At 36.2% G+C, this 20,063-nt stretch overlaps 1 protein-coding gene across 5 annotated transcripts in view; it reads left to right on the top strand.

Moving 5' to 3' along the window:
- Positions 1 to 19,355, top strand: part of Galc (galactosylceramidase) — a 74,661-nt gene extending 55,306 nt beyond the window's left edge. For all 5 annotated transcript variants that reach the window (XM_078050660.1, XM_078050662.1, XM_078050664.1 and 2 more), the window contains 7 exons: positions 6,158 to 6,247; positions 7,107 to 7,193; positions 9,195 to 9,345; positions 10,378 to 10,558; positions 14,917 to 15,080; positions 16,273 to 16,349; positions 18,586 to 19,355. In XM_078050660.1, coding sequence (XP_077906786.1) covers positions 6,158 to 6,247; positions 7,107 to 7,193; positions 9,195 to 9,345; positions 10,378 to 10,558; positions 14,917 to 15,080; positions 16,273 to 16,349; positions 18,586 to 18,735 — 900 coding nt within the window. In that variant the 3' untranslated portion in view covers positions 18,736 to 19,355. The remainder of the gene's footprint in view (positions 1 to 6,157; positions 6,248 to 7,106; positions 7,194 to 9,194; positions 9,346 to 10,377; positions 10,559 to 14,916; positions 15,081 to 16,272; positions 16,350 to 18,585) is intronic.
- The last annotated feature ends 708 nt before the right edge of the window (positions 19,356 to 20,063 follow it).

Genomic DNA, 20,063 nt, shown 5'->3' with positions numbered 1-20,063 from the left:
CATTCTGTTAGTGATACTCTCATTTGAGTTTTTAATTTGGTTTATAGTTTCTTTCATTTTTAGAATTATTGTTTGATTTTTTTATAATCTCTATCTCCTGATAAAGGTGCTTAACTTCTTCTTTTATCTGTTTATGTAATTCATTTTCAATGTGTTCTTTCACTGTTTGAATTTGCTGTCTCATATCCTCTTTAAGGTTCCATTCCATCTGTCTAAGGTATTCCTTGAGTTCCTTATATGACCATTTTTTCTGATGAATCTAGGTCCTCCTGAATATTTAGGCTTTCCTGCATTGTTTGTACTCCTTTTCTTCCTTGCTTTTTCTTGCTGCTCATGTTACTTCTCATTCTGTTTGACTGCTGAGTTACTGTTTACTCCTATAAATTTATTTGATGCTTGGGAGGAAAGGTATTAGAAGGGAAGGGAAGAAGTTACTAAAGAGAATGAGAGTAAGCAGGTAGAATTCAAGGAAGGGCGAATAAGAGAATTGAAAAGAAATGAAAAGACAAAAGAAAAAAGAACAGAAAATAAAAAAAGAAAAAAAAATTTGGAAAAAAAATAATAATAAAAATTAAAATTAAAAATTTTAAAAATAAAATAAAAAAATTTAAAAAAATTACAAAAATTAAAAAAATTTAAAAACAACAAAAAATGAAAATAAAAAAACAAAAAACAAAAAAAACCCAAATTAAAAAAAAAACAAAAAAAATTAATAAATGCAGTCTTAGAGTTTGATTAACTTCTCTTCCATAGGTGGAACTGTGCCCACTGGGCCAAGCTTCTCCTCTCAATAGGCGGGAACCAATCACTGTGCAGCAGCTCTTCCTCCCAGACTGGGCGGGTCTCCAATCCTGAGTGCCTAGGGCCTTCTCTTGTGTCTAGTCACTTCCCCACTTTTTATCAAGCCAGGCCCTGCTCACCGGTGACGCTCACCTCAGTACTGGCTATATTGGTCTGCTGCTCCTGGGAACTCTGTTTTCATGAATGCTTGGGCACACTCTCCCTGTTTGCCATTCCCTCAGACCCTAAATTTGTAGAGCTTGGGGCTGAGAACCCCCAGCGAATTTGCTTGCCCTCCGGTAGCCACGCCCCTGGTAGTTGGTGCCAGGGACCTCAGTTGTCAGCACTGGTTGGAGCGGTAGCCGGGAGTTCTGCGCCACGAGTCCCACGCCACTCCTGATTCCCTCGGTCTGGCTGTCGCGCTCACGGGAGAGCTGCAAGGGGCCCTTAAGTTTTCCCTGCTGTGTGGAGAGGGATTGGCTAGGGGATTACACACCTGTTGCCTCTGGTTTCAATGAATTTATCTCCTCTGCTGCATTTTGGTGATGTCAGTTCTCTGCCATGGTCGTATCCCAATCAAATGGTGACAGTTCGTTCCCTTTGCCGGGTGACCAATGCAACGGGTGGGTCCTGACTGTCTCTCCCAAGCCCCGTTTCAATCCTGTGGCCACTGCCTATGAAGGCTCGGTTGGCATTTACCTCCGTAGGATCAGAAGGGCCGACCAGTTGTTTCGGCGGGATAGTTAGTGCTGAGTCACAGCGGTTTGGCTTCGAGAAGTAGGCAAACGGGAGCTTGAATACAGCCCATCTGGGCTCGGTGTGTGTTCTGAGAGGCCCAGACTGTTCACCCCAGATCCACGTCAGCTCAGCATTGCCTAGTGATCCTGAGCAAACAGCATTTAGACAGTTTACGACTCCCTATGCCCGCGCAGCTGAAGAGGTCAGAGACTTGATCTCTCTGCGCCCGCCGCCATGTTGGATCTCCAGTTCTAAAAATTTTTAAGTAGGTTACTAGAGGATTTTCTGAGTATGCTGCCTGTAAATGAAGAGAGTTTTACTTCTTCCTTTCTAATCTAATTTGCCTTTTATTTCTTTTGCTTGTCTAATTGTCTCTGTTATGCTGTGTGTGGCTTTTGGGACAATCATGTCATTTTTGCCCTTATTCTCATAGTATGTTATGTTATTTTGACTGATTTTTGAATGTGGCACCACCCATACATTCCCCAGACAAATTCTATTTTGTCATTATGTATAACTCTTTTTTTATTTGTTGCTGGATTTGGTTTGTTAGTATTTCATTGAGGACTTTGTGTCTCTATTCTTAATTGAGATTGGCTCACAGTTTTATTACGATGTCTTTGGTTTTGGTATCAGGATAATACTGACCTCATAGGATGAAGTGTAAAATGTTCTGTTTTGAAGAATTTGTGAAGGATTGCTATTAATTATTTAAGTGTTTCAAAGGAACCCTCTGTAATGCATCTGGCCCTGGGACTTTCTTTCACAAAAGTTTTAGTTTATTATTTCAGTCTCTTTTTCTTGTTATGGTCTATCCAGATCTTATATTATTTCTTCAGTAGATTAGATAGATTTTGTTTTTATATTTGTCTCTTTAATCTATGTTACTTAATTTACTTGCAAGTAATTGTGCATAATATTCCCTTTTTAAAATTGTAGTTTGGTTGGTAAAAATAAAAATTCCCTTTTCCATTCCTGGTCTCACTAACCTGAGTCTTCTCCCTTTCTTCTTGCTTAGTCTACCTAAAGGTTTAATGTTGTTGTTCTTTATTTTCCAAGAAACAATTTTTGCTTTTATTGATTTTTCTCTGAAGGGTTTAATTTTGTTCTTCTTTTCAAAGAAACAACTTTGCTTTTATTGATTTTTCACTGTTGTTTTCCTTATTTCAGTAATTTGTACTCTAGTGTTTAATATTTCTTCCCTTCAGTTTCCTATGGATTTGGCTTGTTCACAGGAAACAGTTTAAACACTGAGTTTTAGTTAGTTTTTTGTTTGTTTGTTTCTGTGACAAAAGGACCCGACCAGAACAACTGTAGAGGAGGAAAAGTTTATTTGAGGGCTCAGAGTTTCAGAGGTCTCCAATCCACAGATGGCAGGCTCCATTCCTCCAGGCTGGAAGTGAGGCAGAACAACATGGCAGAAGAGTGTGGCAGAGGGAAGCAGCTCACAAGAAGATCAGAAAGTAGAGAGAGAGTGACGCTATTCACCAGATACAAATATATACCCCAAAGCCACAGACCCACTGCCCACCTCCTCCAGCCACACCCATGCCTCCAGTTACCATTCAGTTAATCTCATTAGGAGATTAGCTCACTGATCGGGTTCTGGCTTCTGTAACCCAATCATCTCTTCTCTGAACCTTCTTGCATTGTCTTTTGGAGGGCACCTCACATCCAAACCATGGCATACTGTTTAATGACTTCTGATTTAAACTGAGTTCTAGTGAGTTAAAAAATTTTGTATTTCTTGAGGTGGAAGGAAGGTTAATGCTTTGAGTTTTTTTTTTAATATAGGCATTTGTAATTATTTCTTTCTCTATAAGCAGTACTTTAGTATATTCTTATTATATTAGTGTATTCTGAAGTTTTATGGTCTATTTACATTTTACTCATTTCAAAGTATTTTTCTAATTTTCCTTGTGATTTCTTCCTCAGCCCATTGTTTAGGAAGGTATTTAGGAAGGTATTGTTTCATTTTCACATTTCTGTGAGTTTTGCCAGTTTTTTTTATTATTGATTTTTCATTTCACTTTATTGTGATTGAAGAACAAATATACTTATTTCTTGTTTCATTGCCTGTCATTTGGTGTATCCTGAAGAATGTAGACTTGGGAAGATTGTATGTTCAGTCTTGTGTGGAGTTCTATGTAGATGTTTCATAGGTCTGGTTAGTTTATGGCATTATTTAATTCTTCTATTTTACCTGCTCTGTTATTAATAGTTACTAATTAAAATCCTCAACTGTAGTTGTTGTATTGTCTGTCTTCCTTCCCCTAGTCTGTCAGTTATTGTTTCATGTTATTTGGAGACTTTCTTCTTAGGTGCAAGTATGTTTCTAATTGCTCCATTTATCCAATGTATTGACCTTTCTGTCATACTCTATCCCTAGTTACAGTTTTCTTTTTTTAAACAATCTGTTTTGTCTGCTATCATTCTAGCTGTTATCATTTTGACTTTCTTGTAGTTTGTTAATATAGTTTCCCTCTCTTTTTATTTTCAATCTACTTGTTTCTTTGAATCCAAAGTCTGTCTCCTTTCAACAGAACATACTTGGATCTCTCATTTTTTCTATCTAGTCTGGACTTTCCATTGGATTGTGTTGGCCATTCACATTTAATGTTAATGTTGTGATTCTATATATCTCATTTTTGGTTCCTTGATTTCTCCTTTACTAAACACATACACACACACGCACACACACAAACATATTTGTATCAAATGAATATTTTTGGATGTAACATTTAAATTCCTTTAATGATTTTTTTCACTATATTTTTGTGTTATTTATTTAGTGATAGTTCTAGTGTACTATATACATCTTATCAGAATCACTTCAAATTTAAATTAATTGATCCAGTGAGATAAAGAAATATTATTCATAGGTTGTTCTCTTCCCTCCTCCTTTGCTTGATTTTTATTGTATCGTTACTTACATGTTAGAAACTTGGGAAGACATTATAAATTTTACTTCATATTTTTAATAAACTAAGAGAGAAAGGTGAACAAGCATATGTTTATGGCTTTTGCTATATTTAGTTTTTAATTTATTATTTGGGTTCTTTTCATCTGTTTCTGTGTGTTTGAGTTGCCATCTGGTGTCATTCTAGCTTTTTGTCCACTGGCTCCTTTGTGTTGTTAGTGGCAATTAAACATTTCTTTTTATTGCAATCCCACTAATAAAATTAAATATATTGTCTCATAAAGTAACTTTAAAATCAGTTATGAGAAGAAAGGATAGGTAATATGCATTTTTACTGTCTTTAAAATAATCGTGATTACTAGTACATTTGTTTGTGGATTTGAAATACTGTTTTGGAGTCCCTTGCTTTCAGCTTGAAGCATTTCTTGTCGAGTTTTGTAAAGGCTGCATCTGCTTGCATCAGTCTTTCAATTTTTGCTTACTTGAGAATGTCATTATTTTGCCTTTATAATTTTTTTGGGGAGATAGTTTTTGTGGATATAGGATTCTTGGTTGACACTTTATTTGTCCTTGAGCACTTTGAACATGTCCTTCACTGTATCAATGGTAATCGTTAATCTTATTGAGCTTCCCTTGTAAATCGAGCCATTTTTTCTTGCTGCTTCCAAGATTTTTTTTTTTCTTTGACTTTCAGCAGTCAAAGTTTTCCTAAGATGCATCTGTGTATGGATCTCTTTGTATTTACTCTTGGAGTTTGTTGAAGTTCTTAGATAAGTAAACTAATTTTTAGTCAGATTTAGAAAGTTTTCATTTTGAGTATTTTTATTTTTTATTTGGCCCTTGAAGAAATTTGTTATTTAGTTTTTAAATATTTTAGAATTTTCCAGAGGGTTTTTTTTCTTGTTTATTTGTGATTTAATTCTGCTATGGTCACAAAATGTACTTTGTGTGACTTAAATCTTTTTAAATATATTGAGACTTCTTTTGTAGGTAGGAATATGGTGTACCTTGGTCAGTGTTCTGTGTGCACTTGAACAGAATATCCATTTTGCTTTTGTTGGATGGAATGGTCTATAGATGTTAATCTGGAAGTTACCTGATAGTGTTGTTCATTTCTCCAGTAGTTGTACTGATTTTCTCTCTGGTCATATATCAATTACTGAGCGTAGGTATTACAATGTCTAATTATAGTTATAATTTTTTTTTAATTATCTACAAAGGCTGGGACAGACTCTGGTACTGTAAGTGCGTTATAATTGTTGAATTCTCTAAAGCAGGAATTGTGTATTGTACATTTTTGATCCCAATTCATAGTAGTAACTCTTTAGTACATGAGGACAGCAGTGTGAGAACTGTGTGTCATATATATTTAGCTGATTTTACTTTGTATTTATATGTGATGTCTTTTTAGTAAAAACATCCAAACTTTTGATTTTTATTTGGTGTATTTTATTTGGAAAATATTTATAACAAAAAACCAATTTTAGTCTCTGGAATTTAGCTATGAATTTAGAGTTTGATTTAGTTGATATCTCATTGATATTTGTTTTGATTGTATACACATAATGCACATTCATTAAGGTTACAATAGAAAAAATATTTTAAAGTATGAAATAAATTGTGTATGCTATTTTTTTTAAAATCTTGGGGCAGTAAATAACTCTACCTTAAATAGCTTGTATATCATTTGGATAACTTACATTTTTTTTATTCCCTCAGAGTCATAAACATTCTACATGTATACGGCCATTTCTTCCATATTATAATGTGTCACATCAATTGGCTACCTTTACTCTTAAGGGATCTTTTGTAAGTACATAAATGTGACTTTCACTTTGATTTTGATTTGAGAATGGATATATTCTATCACAGACCAGCAGTTCTTTAGTGAAGTCTTACATTATGAACTACTAACAATTTGCATATAAATATATAACTGCTCTGGTATCTTCTTTCTCCTGACTCCTTTTAATCAAACAGGAGGTAAAGCTTTCTGTGGTTTTGAGGAACACTTAACAGAAGTCACTTTCAAGAAAATTGTTCTTGGTGATCTGAGAGTGATTGTATGGTCTGAGAAACGTTTAAGCATTGAGTATATTAAATACAAATAAGCAAAACCAAACAAATAAGAAACCAGATTTTTGCTATTTCTACCTCTTATTTTGAATTGAGAAAATGCAGTACTCTCTTTGAGATTTTTACACAGGTAAAATAATGAGCATTTTTTAAGCAAAGGCACTAAAATCTTTTAAAACATTGACCAAAATTCTTTAGTATTTAAGGAAATAAAGTATTTGTGTAAACAATGTTTTCCTGTTTTTAAAAACATTATTGTTGGGGCTGGGGGTGTTGCTCAAGCGTTAGTGCGCTCGCCTGGCATGCACGGGGCGCTGGGCTCGATCCTCAGCACCACATAAAAATAAAATAAAGATGCTGTGTCCACCGGAAACTAAAAAATAAATATTAAAAAAATTCTCTCTCTCTCTCTTAAAAAAAAAAAAAACAAAAAACAAAACAAAACTTTATTGTTTAGAATTTGAGATAGTTCTTTTGATAGAGAGAAACAGTGTACATCATCATTGCTCTGTTCTTACTGGTACTGATTTGGAAATTCTCCCAGAGTGTGGGATGGATCACTGAACCATGCTTTCTTGTGTTTTCTCCCCAGAGTGACATACCAGAGCTACAAGTGTGGTATACCAAACTTGCAAAACCATTGGAGAGAACTCTTTTTAAACAACTGGATTCTCTATGGGTAGTTTTAAAATAAATTCCTATATTTTGGGTATTGCAACAGTAAAGCAGTAAAAGGGAACAGAAAGTTGATGAAAAAGAGTTTTTAATTGATCATTGATTTTATAGCTGAAGCATAATGGAGATATATTTGCATCCTGATTTTTAAAATAGAAATCCTCTAAAGTATTATAGAAATTTTGTATATTTATGGGACTGTTTTGTTCTTAGATACTGGTTTGATTTGGTGGCTGGTGCCATTACCCACCCGGCTGCCCCAGTAAGAAATTCAAGTCTCACGTGAGGCTGTCTTTCCCACTCACCCTCTGTATCCCACTGGTGATCAACTGTGGACCATTCTCTTATCCACGTGTTTTTGCTCCTCATTTCTTATTCTCTACTTCTGCTGCTGCCTGTTTCAGTTCCTCATTATCACTCTCCTGGATTTCATAAACTACCTCCTGTTTTCCCATCCTCCAGTATGACTCTCACCAGCCATCACCTGCGCCCGTGCTGTGTTTGCAGTGCAGGTCTGGTTTTTGGCAGCACTGTGTTTAGAATGCCCCAGCACTTTCTTTTTGTCAGTTCATATCCCTTAGCATAGTGCATGACCCTCGTACCTGGTCTCTCTTCACAGATGAGGCCTCTTCCATTTTTCAGAGCATGGCACACCCATTTACCTACCCTCTGTGCTTTGCACCTGTTCTTTTCTTCTTCTGGAAGGATTCTCTTCAGATCTTTGTCATCTTTCAAGACTCAGCTCAAGTGTTACTTCCCCTGAAACTTTTCTCTACCAGTCTTAGTGAATAGCCATTTGGCCTGTATGCTGCCCAGTTTAACAGTTTCCCCATTACAGTAGACGCCCGAGGATTGGGAGACTGCTTTACTTCGATTCAGCCCAGGGGCCTGGAGGTTTCTCAGGAAAGTTTTCAACAAGTGAATTGGCTCAAGCAAGCACATTACTTCACCTAATTGACACAAATCTTGCTTCTCTTTCTGATCATTCTTAATGTTCTGATAATTAGCTTGTCACTATTAATGATGAAACATCCATTACATAAAAAAATCTAAAACGGAACAGTCTCTACTTTCTGTATAACAAATTGCTAGAAAGAACATAACAAATCTGATTTTTTTCCCAGGGGAAAAAGAATATTATTTCTGAGCCAGAATATAGCATTAGATATTTTATAGATCTGACCATCAGTTTATTGTTAAAGCAAAGATATTTAAACTTCTTTAATTCCAAATAGGAAAAAACCCCCAAAACTCTACAAAGTCTCATAAAATGGGCATAAATTTAATGCTTACATTAATTGTGCAAGGGATTCTAATGTCTTCAGAGGTCTGCATTTAACGCAGGACAGCTATGACATAGGGAGTGTTTGCTGTTGGTCACACACTAAGCTAAGTACTTTATAAACATCATCTGGTTTAGTCCTCAAAATATCTCTGTGAAGTATGTAGTTTTCCCCCTTCATTTTGAAGGTGAGGGGGAAAAATATAGAGATTAAGTTGTCAAGATCATAAATGTGACATGAACTTAAACTTGAATATATTGGGCATAAATTTTCTTTTTTAATTGTTAAAGACTTTCTGGGATTAATAGTTGAGTCAACAGTAATATTTTATAGATTTTTCTCTCTTAGTAAAATCCTAAAAGAAATAAACAGGCCTCTTAACTGCATGTATTAAATATGCACATACTATAAAAAGCTTATAGTGTGATGAAAAATAATAGGCCTATAGAATTGATTTGGGAATCATCTAATCCTTCTTCCCTCCACGAAGTAAAATGCTTTAATTTTTCTTTCTATAAATTATAATTAATATTATAAAGTCTTCTAAAATACTTGAGAAAAAAGGATCCCAAGGACCTTGGTATTAATGTGTCTTTCACACATGTTTAGGAAGTTCTAGCAGAAATGAATTGGGCTCTTCCTTAAACTTGGTTTTTAAAAAGCTGTTTTGTCCCAGAGATGAGCCATTGCCCCTGGCATTGACCCAGCAACATGTTTTTCAGCTCGATGACAGTGGTGGCCGTTTCACCTTGGACCTGCAAGAGGATGAGCTGTTTACACTCACCACTCTCACCACAGGCCGAAAAGGCAGCCACCCACTGCCTCCCAAATCCCAGTCCTTCCCACTCTCTTATAAGGATGATTTCAATGTTGGTAAGTATTCTTCACTAAAAATTTCCTTGGCCTCTGTCTTTAGCAGGACTAGGTCAGTTTCTGTCTGTTAAACTACATGCATCATGGAATGACTATCACAATCATATTTATCAAGCTCTGTGTGGTGAAAGGAGACCTAAGTTCTATGTTCCTGCAAGGCAAATCTTATCTGGATTTTTTCAGTGCCAGAGAGGTTACTGTCAGAATGAAAGTTATAATTCTAAGTTGTTTTTAGTGGAACTTAAGATTTTTAACTCTGCCACTGCTCCCTTGACCATTAGTCTCTTGTGTGGCAGTTAGGACATACGAATGCCCGTCTTTTCATGGTGCTTGTGAACTGAGTGCTGCAGGGGGCAGTTAACTGTTCTTGATGATGAGTATTCCACATCATCGTAAACCCTTTAGTTGTGTCTGGGAGTTGTATATTATAGCTGGTGTTTGGGAAGATCTGTCTTAAAACCATCAGAAAAGTTTCGGATTATAGGTATATTAGGAGAACCATTTGAAAAAAAATAGTAAGAGAAATGGTTATTGTGATTATATTCCTAGATCACTCAGTAAGCAACAAAATTTTGTTAACTAATAAGTGGTGTTATACAGGATTATTGGCCTCATAGACAAAGTCAGGTGGCTCTGTAATCTGTTCTAAAAATTTTGTACCTATGTGAGAGTAAGAGGGAGGGTATTAGCATTTTTAAAGAGAATTTAAAATTCTTGTTGGCTTCAGGAATGCTTGTTCCACCATTTGGAGACTTCTACCACTCACTAGCCCTCCTTGTTACCCTGTCTGTGTGATCTTTAGCCAACTGACATAATAAGACCTTTGGACTGTACTGCAGTCTGCTAAACTACTTGAATACGATAAAAATGGGTAAAAGTTGAATGATGTAAAAGTCAATCTCTTTGTTATATCTGAATGCCAAATTTTGGTTATCTGTATTATTTTTTAGAAATTTTCAACAGTGTTTCAAAAGGTACCATCAGATTCTATAAAGTTTTGATACTAAATAGAATTTATTGTGTTTTGAACAGATTACCCATTTTTTAGTGAACCTCCAAACTTTGCTGATCAGACTGGTGTATTTGAGTACTATACGAATATTGAAGACAAAGGAGAACATCGCTACACGCTGCGCCAAGTTCTTAATCAGCGACCTATCACGTGGACGGCTGATGCTGCCAACACAATCAGCATTATAGGAGATTACCATTGGTATGTGAGATGCTTCAGAATGGATCGAGCATTACAAGGTCATTTCAGCCAGATCTACATTGAGGATGTCAAAGAGTTTTCAATAGTCCTCCCTGCACAAGATCACAACAGATGTGTAATAATTTTTGAATATCATGGCACCCACTGATCAGCAAATTGTTTTGGTGTCTTTATGTTCCTCCTTCATATTAGCCCAATTTAATACTGATTATTTCAGGAGAAATTTGGTTTTAATATAAAAAGTAAAAAATTTGGACCCAATTGTAATTAATATTTACTTATATAGACTTTGTGGTTTTGTTTTGCTGGAGTTGATTTGTTGATCTGGTGTTGCCACCTGCTGGATCAATAGTATACTTACACTTTCTTAGCCTTTGTGGAAAGTCTAATTACCTGCTTTAGGTGGTTCTTTTCTGTTTTTTTCCTATTTCTAGTAAATTCTTTTGTGGAAAAACAAATATGCCTGCATGTGTGTATGCACATGAACGCATGCATTCCAGGTTTAAACATAATAAATGGTAATGCCAAGCCATGAAACTGGAAATTGGTCAGGGAAAAGAAGACTCTGAAAATTTCTTGAGTTGCTTATCGACAGAATGCTACAAAAAGTCTTTATCCCATTTGTATTGTGTCACTCCCAGTTATAAATCCCTATTCTAGAACCAAGCTCTGACGTAAGTCTATGAAACTTTTAGTTATCTAGTCCCCAGAATCTTACAACGCTGTGGAAAGTAGGTAGAATTCTTCCCTAATTTAGGATAACTTTGGTGGCTTTTCCTCTTATTTAACATACTATTTATCACATTGTCTCTGAGGTAGAAACTTTTAACTGGATTTTCTGAACATGTCCTTGGGGTTTGTTACTTTCTCATTTGTGACTATGGTCTTATGACACAGGTGGGTGGGTTTAGCTTTTGTGTTGCTGGGATCAAAACACCTGACAAGAACAACTAAGAGGAGGAAAAGTTTATTTGTGGCCCACAGTTTCAGAGGTCACAGTCCAGAGGTGGCTGACTCCATATTCTCAAGAGCTGCCCATGGAAGATAATACTTCATGGGGGAAGGGCCCAGGGGCAAAAAGCAGAGGAATTGGGGAGGGTGGAAAGGGAAGGGGCCACAGGGAAGATGTACCCTTCCAGGCACACCCCTGGGGACTTACCTCCTCCAGCCACACCCCACCTGGCTTCAGTTACCACCCAGTCTGTCTGTCTAAACTAGGATGGACTGATTAGGTTATAGTCCTCATAATCCAACCATCTGATCTCTGAGTATTCCTGTATTAACAGGAGCTTTTTGAGGATACCTCATATCTAGAGCATAACAGTGGGTTTAAGTGTAAAAGGCATGACCCATTGTTTTGATCATCAGGTTGGAAGTAAGCTATCTAGGAAACTTTAACTTTTCTTTGTACTACTGTTCCTTATAGAGACCTCTCTCTAAACTCAACCTATCATTTCTGGGAGAGTCTCCAGAAAAATTGAGAGGCCACTTGTAGTAGAATGATGAGATTTACTATCCAAAGATGATGACAACAACAAAAATCTCATCTATTTAAAGATTTAATACCAAGTGGTAATAATCTCTGCTATGATCTATTATAGTGGATAAGGCAGTAGGGAAGAGATAGGTGGAGGAGAGTATGGAGATGGGGAAAGAGTTACAAAATCTGAAAGAAAAGGAAATAATGAATAGCAGTTATTTGTATCAGGAAAGGACTGTTTCCATCCTTCTCAACCCCTATTTTCAACAGGTTTCTCCACCGCTTGGGAACGCACAGCAACTCTGCCTCACAACTCTGCTCTCACATCACCTCCATACTTCTGTTCCTGAATTCCAAGATCTTTTGTCATTTGTCTCTTCTGTTTATTGTGTTTTCCCCAATATTCTGTCTTCTGTTTGAGGCAGCCAGATGGGCTTGGAGATGTACGCTGATCCTATGTTCCTGTCTGTCCTGGGTCTACTGACTAAAGAAAGGAGGGAATGAAAACTGCTCAATATCAGGCACTTTAGTGAACTTCCCACAACTACCTATGGCAGGGATGTCATCCTCTTGCCTTATGAATTGAGGACCTGAGGTCCTGGAATGAGATTTACTAAGACAGACCCAGGCCTGGAGGTTCTGTTCAGTTCTGTTACCTTTACCTCACAGCCTCCTGTAATCAGTGTCTTCTCCCTGAGAGTGGGAGGGGAGATGAGTTTAGTTTTTTGTAGAGCTGTTTTAGTAAATCAGTTCTAGTTCTCAGGTGCTCAGTGCTGACAGTTCTTAAATTGTGTTTTTCAGTAGAACTTTCTCTTACAGATTTTGTTAAATACCAGCACAACAATTTGACAAAGGGGAGGCTCTTCTAAAGCTACTTAAGACTTTTCTGTCTTTAGTAAGCTGTCACTGGGATCTCAAGACAATCACAAAATTACCTTGCTTGTAAACTATTCATTCCTTTGATCAAACTTGTTTAATATATTGGTATTTTTTCCCCCTTCAGCACAACCTAGAGACTGTGGCTGTGGAAGAGTAAACTTCACCTTTATTCTATTTCATTCATTATATACAAAAGTAGCTGGCAAGTTCTGATGAAAGAATCACTTATCCTAGAATATGATGTGGAAAAAAAGAAAAAAGTTTCATTTTCTCTCATTCCATCTCTAAATAGAATAAGTTTATGAAACTGACAGTATCTGTTATACTTGCAAACTTCTCATAAGCCAGAAAAGAAGTTGGGGATGTACATGAGAGTGCCCATCCTCAGAGGTTTCATGCTGGTGACAATCTATGGCAGGAAAGCTTCTTCTAGTATCAGCATATATGAGATGGGGCTCGAGTTACTTAGCGACTGATCTTCCTGTAAAGCACTCCAGATAATTAACTGTGGGTCTTCCTGATTGTATTCCCATTGTACACACTTCCTTTTAAATATATTTTCCTTTATGTAGTAAAACTCCACAGTGCAAAATTCTCTTAAGAAACTCTGAGGAATATAAAAACCAGGTAATTCTAGATCCACCCCCCTCATTCTCAAATAGATTTCCTGGTGTTCCTAGTCTTACTTTGTATTGTTAGCTTTCTTTCTTGGTTGCATGCAATTTTTTTCCCCTTTCCATTTGCAATTAGATACTGAGTAGGAAATAATTTTTTTCCAGAGATTATGTTGGTTTGGAGTGGTTGTATTGCTCCTAAAGGAGAGTGTTTACAAAGAAACCTGGAGGAGAGCTCATTGTCACCGCTCAGGTAGTCCTTGGCTGGCTGCATCTTTCCCCTTCTTTGATATACTCTTGGTAAAGAGTGAGCCTGGAATCAGGGTATAATTGCCTCTATAGGAGCAGATGCTCTGTAGGGTAAAAATGGTAGTGGGATTGCTGTGGGATTCCCGGACCAGCAACAGCCTCCCCTGGGAAGTCATGCACATTCATGCACATTCAGAGGGCCTACCTCACACTTAGTGAATCAGATGCTATGGCAGTGGGGCCAAGGGGCTGAGTGTAATTGGTCTTCCAACACCGCTCAAGTTTGAGAAGCCCAGCAGCAGAGGCAACAGAGTTGATTCCATCTTTGCAGAGAAAGAATTTCAGATCTTTCTTTAGGAGCTTTTAATTCTTCTTAGGTGTAAATATGGAAATTGGCCACAAAGTAGCTTATGTTCCTCCCAGAGGCTCCCAGCATTGCTCTCATTGCTTCTCTTTGCTGATGGAAATTTGAATAAACCTTTTGTTTGATTTTGTAGAAACTGTTACTTAGTATTCATAGAAAAACGGCTTATTTCACTATTATAAGAATGGCAAGTTGTTTTATTATTGACAAAAATGTGATCTTTTAAATTTATTTTTAAATTGGTACATTATAGTTGTATAGAAAAGTGGAATTCATTGGGATATGTTCATACATGCACATGGCCTAGTCTGGTCAGTTTCATTCTGCTTTTTCTCCTTTTTGCCATCTTCTCTCTCATTTTCATGAGATCCCCCACCTCGCCTTTTTATAATTCCTATTTCTCCCTAACTTCCAAATTTAAGAGAAAACATTTGACTTTCTGAATCTGACTTATTTTGCTCAGCATAATGTTCTACAGTTCTGTTTACCAGCAAATGACATAATAAGAAATACGATCCCAAAGAGCTCAAGAATTGTAAATATTATTGTCCAGTAACCCATTAATAGAAGCTATGAAATAACTTAAGTTTTGTAACACTTAAAACGATTATCAGTGAAGATTCTTGAAGCCTATCCAAGCTACAAACTCAGATGTAGCAAGTCATTTTTTGCTTCACTTAGAAGTTTGGAAGCATTTGATGTAAAATGGAATATTTGTACTGCATTAGGAAAGGCATGATTAAGCCTACTAATCAACATTTTCATTCTACAGGAGCGATCTGACGATACAGTGTGACGTTTACCTAGAAACCCTTAATAGGGGAGGTGCATTTATTGCAGGAAGAGTAAATAAAGGTGGTATTTTGATCAGAAGTGCCAGAGGAGTTTTCTTCTGGATTTTTTCAAATGGATCTTTCAGAGTTACTGGTGACCTAGGTAGGTGACTTTTTTTTTTTTTTTTTTTTTAATAGCGTGACTTGCTTTGTGATGTTACTTTGAGTATCTGCTTGTTATTTGTGGGAGCAATAAAGAGCTCCACTGCAAGGTGCTGGTGCCTCTGATTGGGAAGAGATTGACCACACATGTAACAACAGCCAACAGTTCAGAGATGTAGTTATTGAATTTGTGTAGATGAGTAGCTCAATAAATGAAAAAATAAGCATGCAAAGGTTTTTAGGGTATAGAGTGAGCTGGGCTGTGATGGTAGGATTTGTGTAAACTTGGGTGAGGTAGTGAGGGGCGGGAGAGAATGCTGAGGACATCCCGTTCCCAAAAACAAGACTTTGAAATGTTGCTATTGTGCTTTGTAGAAATTAAGGAAAGGAATTGATCTGCTTAAAACTAACAAATCCTACTTCCTAATTTAGTTACTACTTGAAAACAGTGTGACTTTTCTCATTCTTCTTCACAGAGCACTGGTCCTGCAGGGCACATCATTTAACCCTGACTAGGTGCAGTAGGGACTGTTGAATTACAGCACGCCTGAGCTGAAAGATATCTCACTGATTTTCTAGAACAGAGAGCCAGAAAGTTGAATTGATTTTTCTGAAGTCTCAAAAAATAGTTAGTGATAGAACTGGAATTAGGAATTGAACTTTGAATCTTCAGTACCCACTGTTCTGTGTTTTAAACTGCCTGTTTGAGGTCTCATCCTGGCTTTTTCTTAGTCATTCAAATGTGATAAATCCCCAAATTAACTCTTTCTTTTCTCCATATTAATTCTAAGTGAATGCTATTACCAGATGAGCACTTCCACCAGTGGGAATCTTAGGGTCATCTAGGACTACTCCCTCTTATCCTCTGTATTCAGTCTAATCAATTATGAATGTACACTTGAATTAGAAGCTAATTCATTATCCAACCTTTGGCTTCTAAGTTTGTCTCACTAGTTTGGTTGTGAGCAATTTAAACACATAGCTTATGGCCCATAACAGGATCTCATACATGCTTATGGAACATATGGCAAAATGCAGATGTTTTGTTTTAAATCAGTTGTAGAGCTAGAAATGAAAGGTCATAGTTCTGTATTATGGCTGGCCTTAGTGCCATGTAGATGCCACTGCATTATATGATTCTGTGATTTAGATTTTAAAAATGTATCAATTAAGATAATCTTTTTGCATCACAGCTGGATGGATAACATATACCGCAGGAAGTGTTGAAGTTACAGCAAAAGTGTGGTATACACTCACATTAATAATTAAGGTAAGGATTGCTGATTTTAATTAAGTAAAATGACCTCATACCTTTCTAGAATTTTCTGTTGTAAAACAAGTGGCAGAAAGTATGTTAAGTTTTGAAGAGTCATGGAAGCAGTAAACCACTCATCTGTGGTATGAAAATGATGTCAGTGTGACCACAAAATGACTACAGCAACTGACTCTATCAGACCACTAGTTAAAAATTTTTTTAAAAATTTTTTTCTACTTCTTAAATTCTAATTGTTAAAGTCAATAATTGAATTATTCTTCCAGTTTACTTGAACCAAGACTCTAATTGGAACTTATAGGTATAAGCAAAGTCATATAAATTTATTTTTGATGGTTTAGAATAATTTGTTTTTCAACTATAAGCACAGTTTTGTAGAAGTTGGTTTCCATGGATTTTTGTTAGAGAAGATTCCAGAGTATTACAAAGGACATCTAAAAATAGTCATCAAAAATCACTGGCTGATAATGAGTTGCTGATTGACAGTGTTCCCAAGAGAAACTGTATAAAGAAATTCCTTTGTATAACATGCTGTTCTCTCCCACAGTAGACCTCTCATAATCTTGTTTAGACTGTGATAGAAATTAATTATGAGATTCAAATAAGTTTTGAATAAGTTTGTTCTCTCTTCCCACCAATCACTGAAAATGACAGTTTTTCAAGCACTAACAATACGTGTTAAAGATCTGGTTTGAATGCAGTATAATTTATTTATGGGCTTGATTTTTACCTTTATGGGGGGGATCCTAAATGTGCTTTCTTGAGGTACACATATGGTACTGTTTAGTCAGATATTTAGAAGTAGAATTACATTGTAGGTTTTCATAGCTATTGCCATATTGCTAGTTATACTATACCAAGTTTGGAGCAACTATAATATGATTTTAAACATTTTTTCCAAACTAATCTGCATTTCTTCAATCATTAGGGAGATTGCACATCTTATTATGTTTATAGACTATTTGTATCTTCTTTTCTCTGAAGCTGCTTGACCACATCCTTTACTCATTTATTTTTATCTTTTTTGATGGATTTGTATGAATTTATTATAAATTTTTGATAGTAACCTATTATCTATTGGTCAGATGTATTCTTCTCTTTTGTTATGTGTATTTGAATTTTGCTTATGATATTTTTGATGAATAAGTTTTAAAAGTTGATACTGTCAAATTGTTTACCTGTTAAAATGTTTTTCGGTATTCACTGCCATGTAAGTGGCATAAGATGTTTAGTTAGCCCTTTTAGAGCTGAAGATAACTACACAGGTGTGTAGTAATAGGAGTGTGGCTCTGAATTTGGAGTTGGATGACTTGGATTCAAGTCCCAGCTCTGCTGATAAACCTGTACAAGGCCCTGGGTTCAATTCTCAGCACTGAAAAAGAAAAAAAAAAAAAGACAAAAAACATATTTTGGTTTTGGGCCTAGTGCTTTAGATATCCAGCTCATTACCTTTTGAGAGTAGCTGGTTTTAAATGTTTGGCTAAGGTTGGAATGCTGTGATATAGGTTCAGAATGTGCCACAATCATGACAATAAAGCCTATCATTTATTGTTCATGGTATCCAAGCACTGACCTGAGTAGAAAGGCAACATCATGAGGAAAACACATTTTTTTTTTCCTTCTCTGTCAGTGACCAGTAAATCACACCTCATGGGCACTTACCTGATTGTACCCCACACCCTGCCCTATCATCACTTTAACTCATGGTTTTTCTACCTTAAGGGTACCCAGTTCCCTATGGCTTCTAGTGATGTGCTATACATGGGGACAAAGCAATAAAACTCTTCTGGTTGGGTGAAAGGTCCCTAATGAAGACCATAATGAGGTAGGGACAGATGTTTTGGCTGCAGCACAGTCATACCTGAAGAACTGCAGCTGTTAGCCATGACATTTGCATTTGAAACTATTGTAAATAACAAAAGTTTTGCTAAAGCTTTATTAGAATGTTATGAAAAGGATTACATTTCTGTTTTTACCTTTGAGTGGAGTTCAAGGAAATACTGAGATATTCCATGTGCCTTGGTAACTATTTAAATAGGTAATTTCTATTAGTTATTCCAGAAATTTTTCCTCATACTTCAAACTTCTGTTTAAATTCTAGGAATTGTGTTTTGCAGTGGTTAATATTGAGAAAAACATTTGCTTCACTAAGTATGTGGGCTCTATTTTATTAAGAAACAAACTTCAGAGATGATTTCTATGTTTTCAAAGGATGCATTTCTCTCCACTCCAGGGTTCTTTGTCCTCTGGCTTGTTGAATGGCAAGCCGCTGTGGACAAACATCCATGTGAAGTATCCAAAGAATGGCTGGGCTGCGATTGGAACACACTCCTTTGAATTTGCACAATTTGACAACTTTCATGTAGAAGCCACAAGATCATAGAAGCTCAAGCACATCATGAAGCCTGTCTAGATTTTCTTTCATTTTAGTTTTGGTTCAGAGCCAATTCTTATTTTGATGGACCAGTACATGAGCCTTTGGAGGCTAACAATAATGAAGAGTAACTAGAAGAAAGATATATTTTTGCTTGATCCTGTTGGAAGATTTTCTTAGAACTAATCCCAAAGGAAAGATAAATGAATCTTTAATATTAGCTGGCATGTCTCTTAAAATTCAAACCGTTCATTGGTCCTGTAATCAGGAGTGGTTAGGGTGGTTCAGGCCTTGAAACCTGAATCTTATTTGCAAGTGATGATGCAGGTGGCTGTGAATTGATCATCACTGAGATGTGTTTAGGAGTGCCATAGTGTGTCTAAGTGAGCTGATGTCCTCCTGGTGAGATGATGATGCCACAATAGGAAGTCCAAGAATATAGAAGTGCTGCTCTTTGAAAACCACTTCAACGTGTTATTCTTACACTCTAACAAGTACTTTTTTACATCTTCTTTTTTAAAATGATGCTTCTGAATTGCAGGATATGATGAATGGAATGATTTGAAAAATGCCTCATTATTAAACTACCTCTAAATCTATTTCTGCAGTAATAAATATTAGCAGATTAACTGCTTTGTTTGCATTTTTTAATTCTTCCGATTTTAACTTGTAGTCTTATAACCCTCTTGCCTCTTGGTGTACATTTTCCCAGGTGTCTGGAAAAAGAGAGAAGACCCAAGATAGCATGTGCTGTAAGTGGGCCTAGAGAACGAGTTGTCCTTGTTTTCCTATGTGTCATTTCATTGTGCCTTTTGTGACCTGCTCTCATGTGAGTCTTTGGGAACTGACCAAAAGAGCCTTGAATGATTCATCTCCTCTTGTGTGAAAGGAGACTTTTACTATCTCACAGAATTGGGTCATCTCCTAATGATGTGGATGGTTAGATCACTTTTTCTTTTTTTTAAAAGTCCCAGTGCATTTATATGTAAGTATAGCTGAGCATGTTTCTCATTAGTATGATGTATATCTAAGCATTAGTATAGTTCTTAGAAGCAAATCAGTTATTATGAGGGCAAAGTAAGTTCTGGAATTCTTTCTAAGAAAAGAATTACTCATTGAACTGATTCTACTATTTAAACATTTTTAATGGTCTAACATAGGCCAAGCCACAATAAAATTTTGTATTACTTTTGATGACAAGAAGCTAATTACTAGAATAAATCAGATTAGAGAAAAATTTAAAATTAAAACAAAGTCTAAATGACTTCTAGTTCAAATTTCTAAATATTTTTTAACAAACTAATATATATAGGTATACTTTATGAATGATAGAATGG

This window comes from Ictidomys tridecemlineatus, chromosome 5 (genome assembly GCF_052094955.1).
Source record: "Ictidomys tridecemlineatus isolate mIctTri1 chromosome 5, mIctTri1.hap1, whole genome shotgun sequence".
In the NCBI taxonomy this organism is placed as follows: domain Eukaryota; kingdom Metazoa; phylum Chordata; class Mammalia; order Rodentia; family Sciuridae; genus Ictidomys; species Ictidomys tridecemlineatus.
The sequence above is the reverse complement of the archived record's forward strand: the minus strand, read 5'-3'. Positions and strand labels throughout refer to the sequence as shown.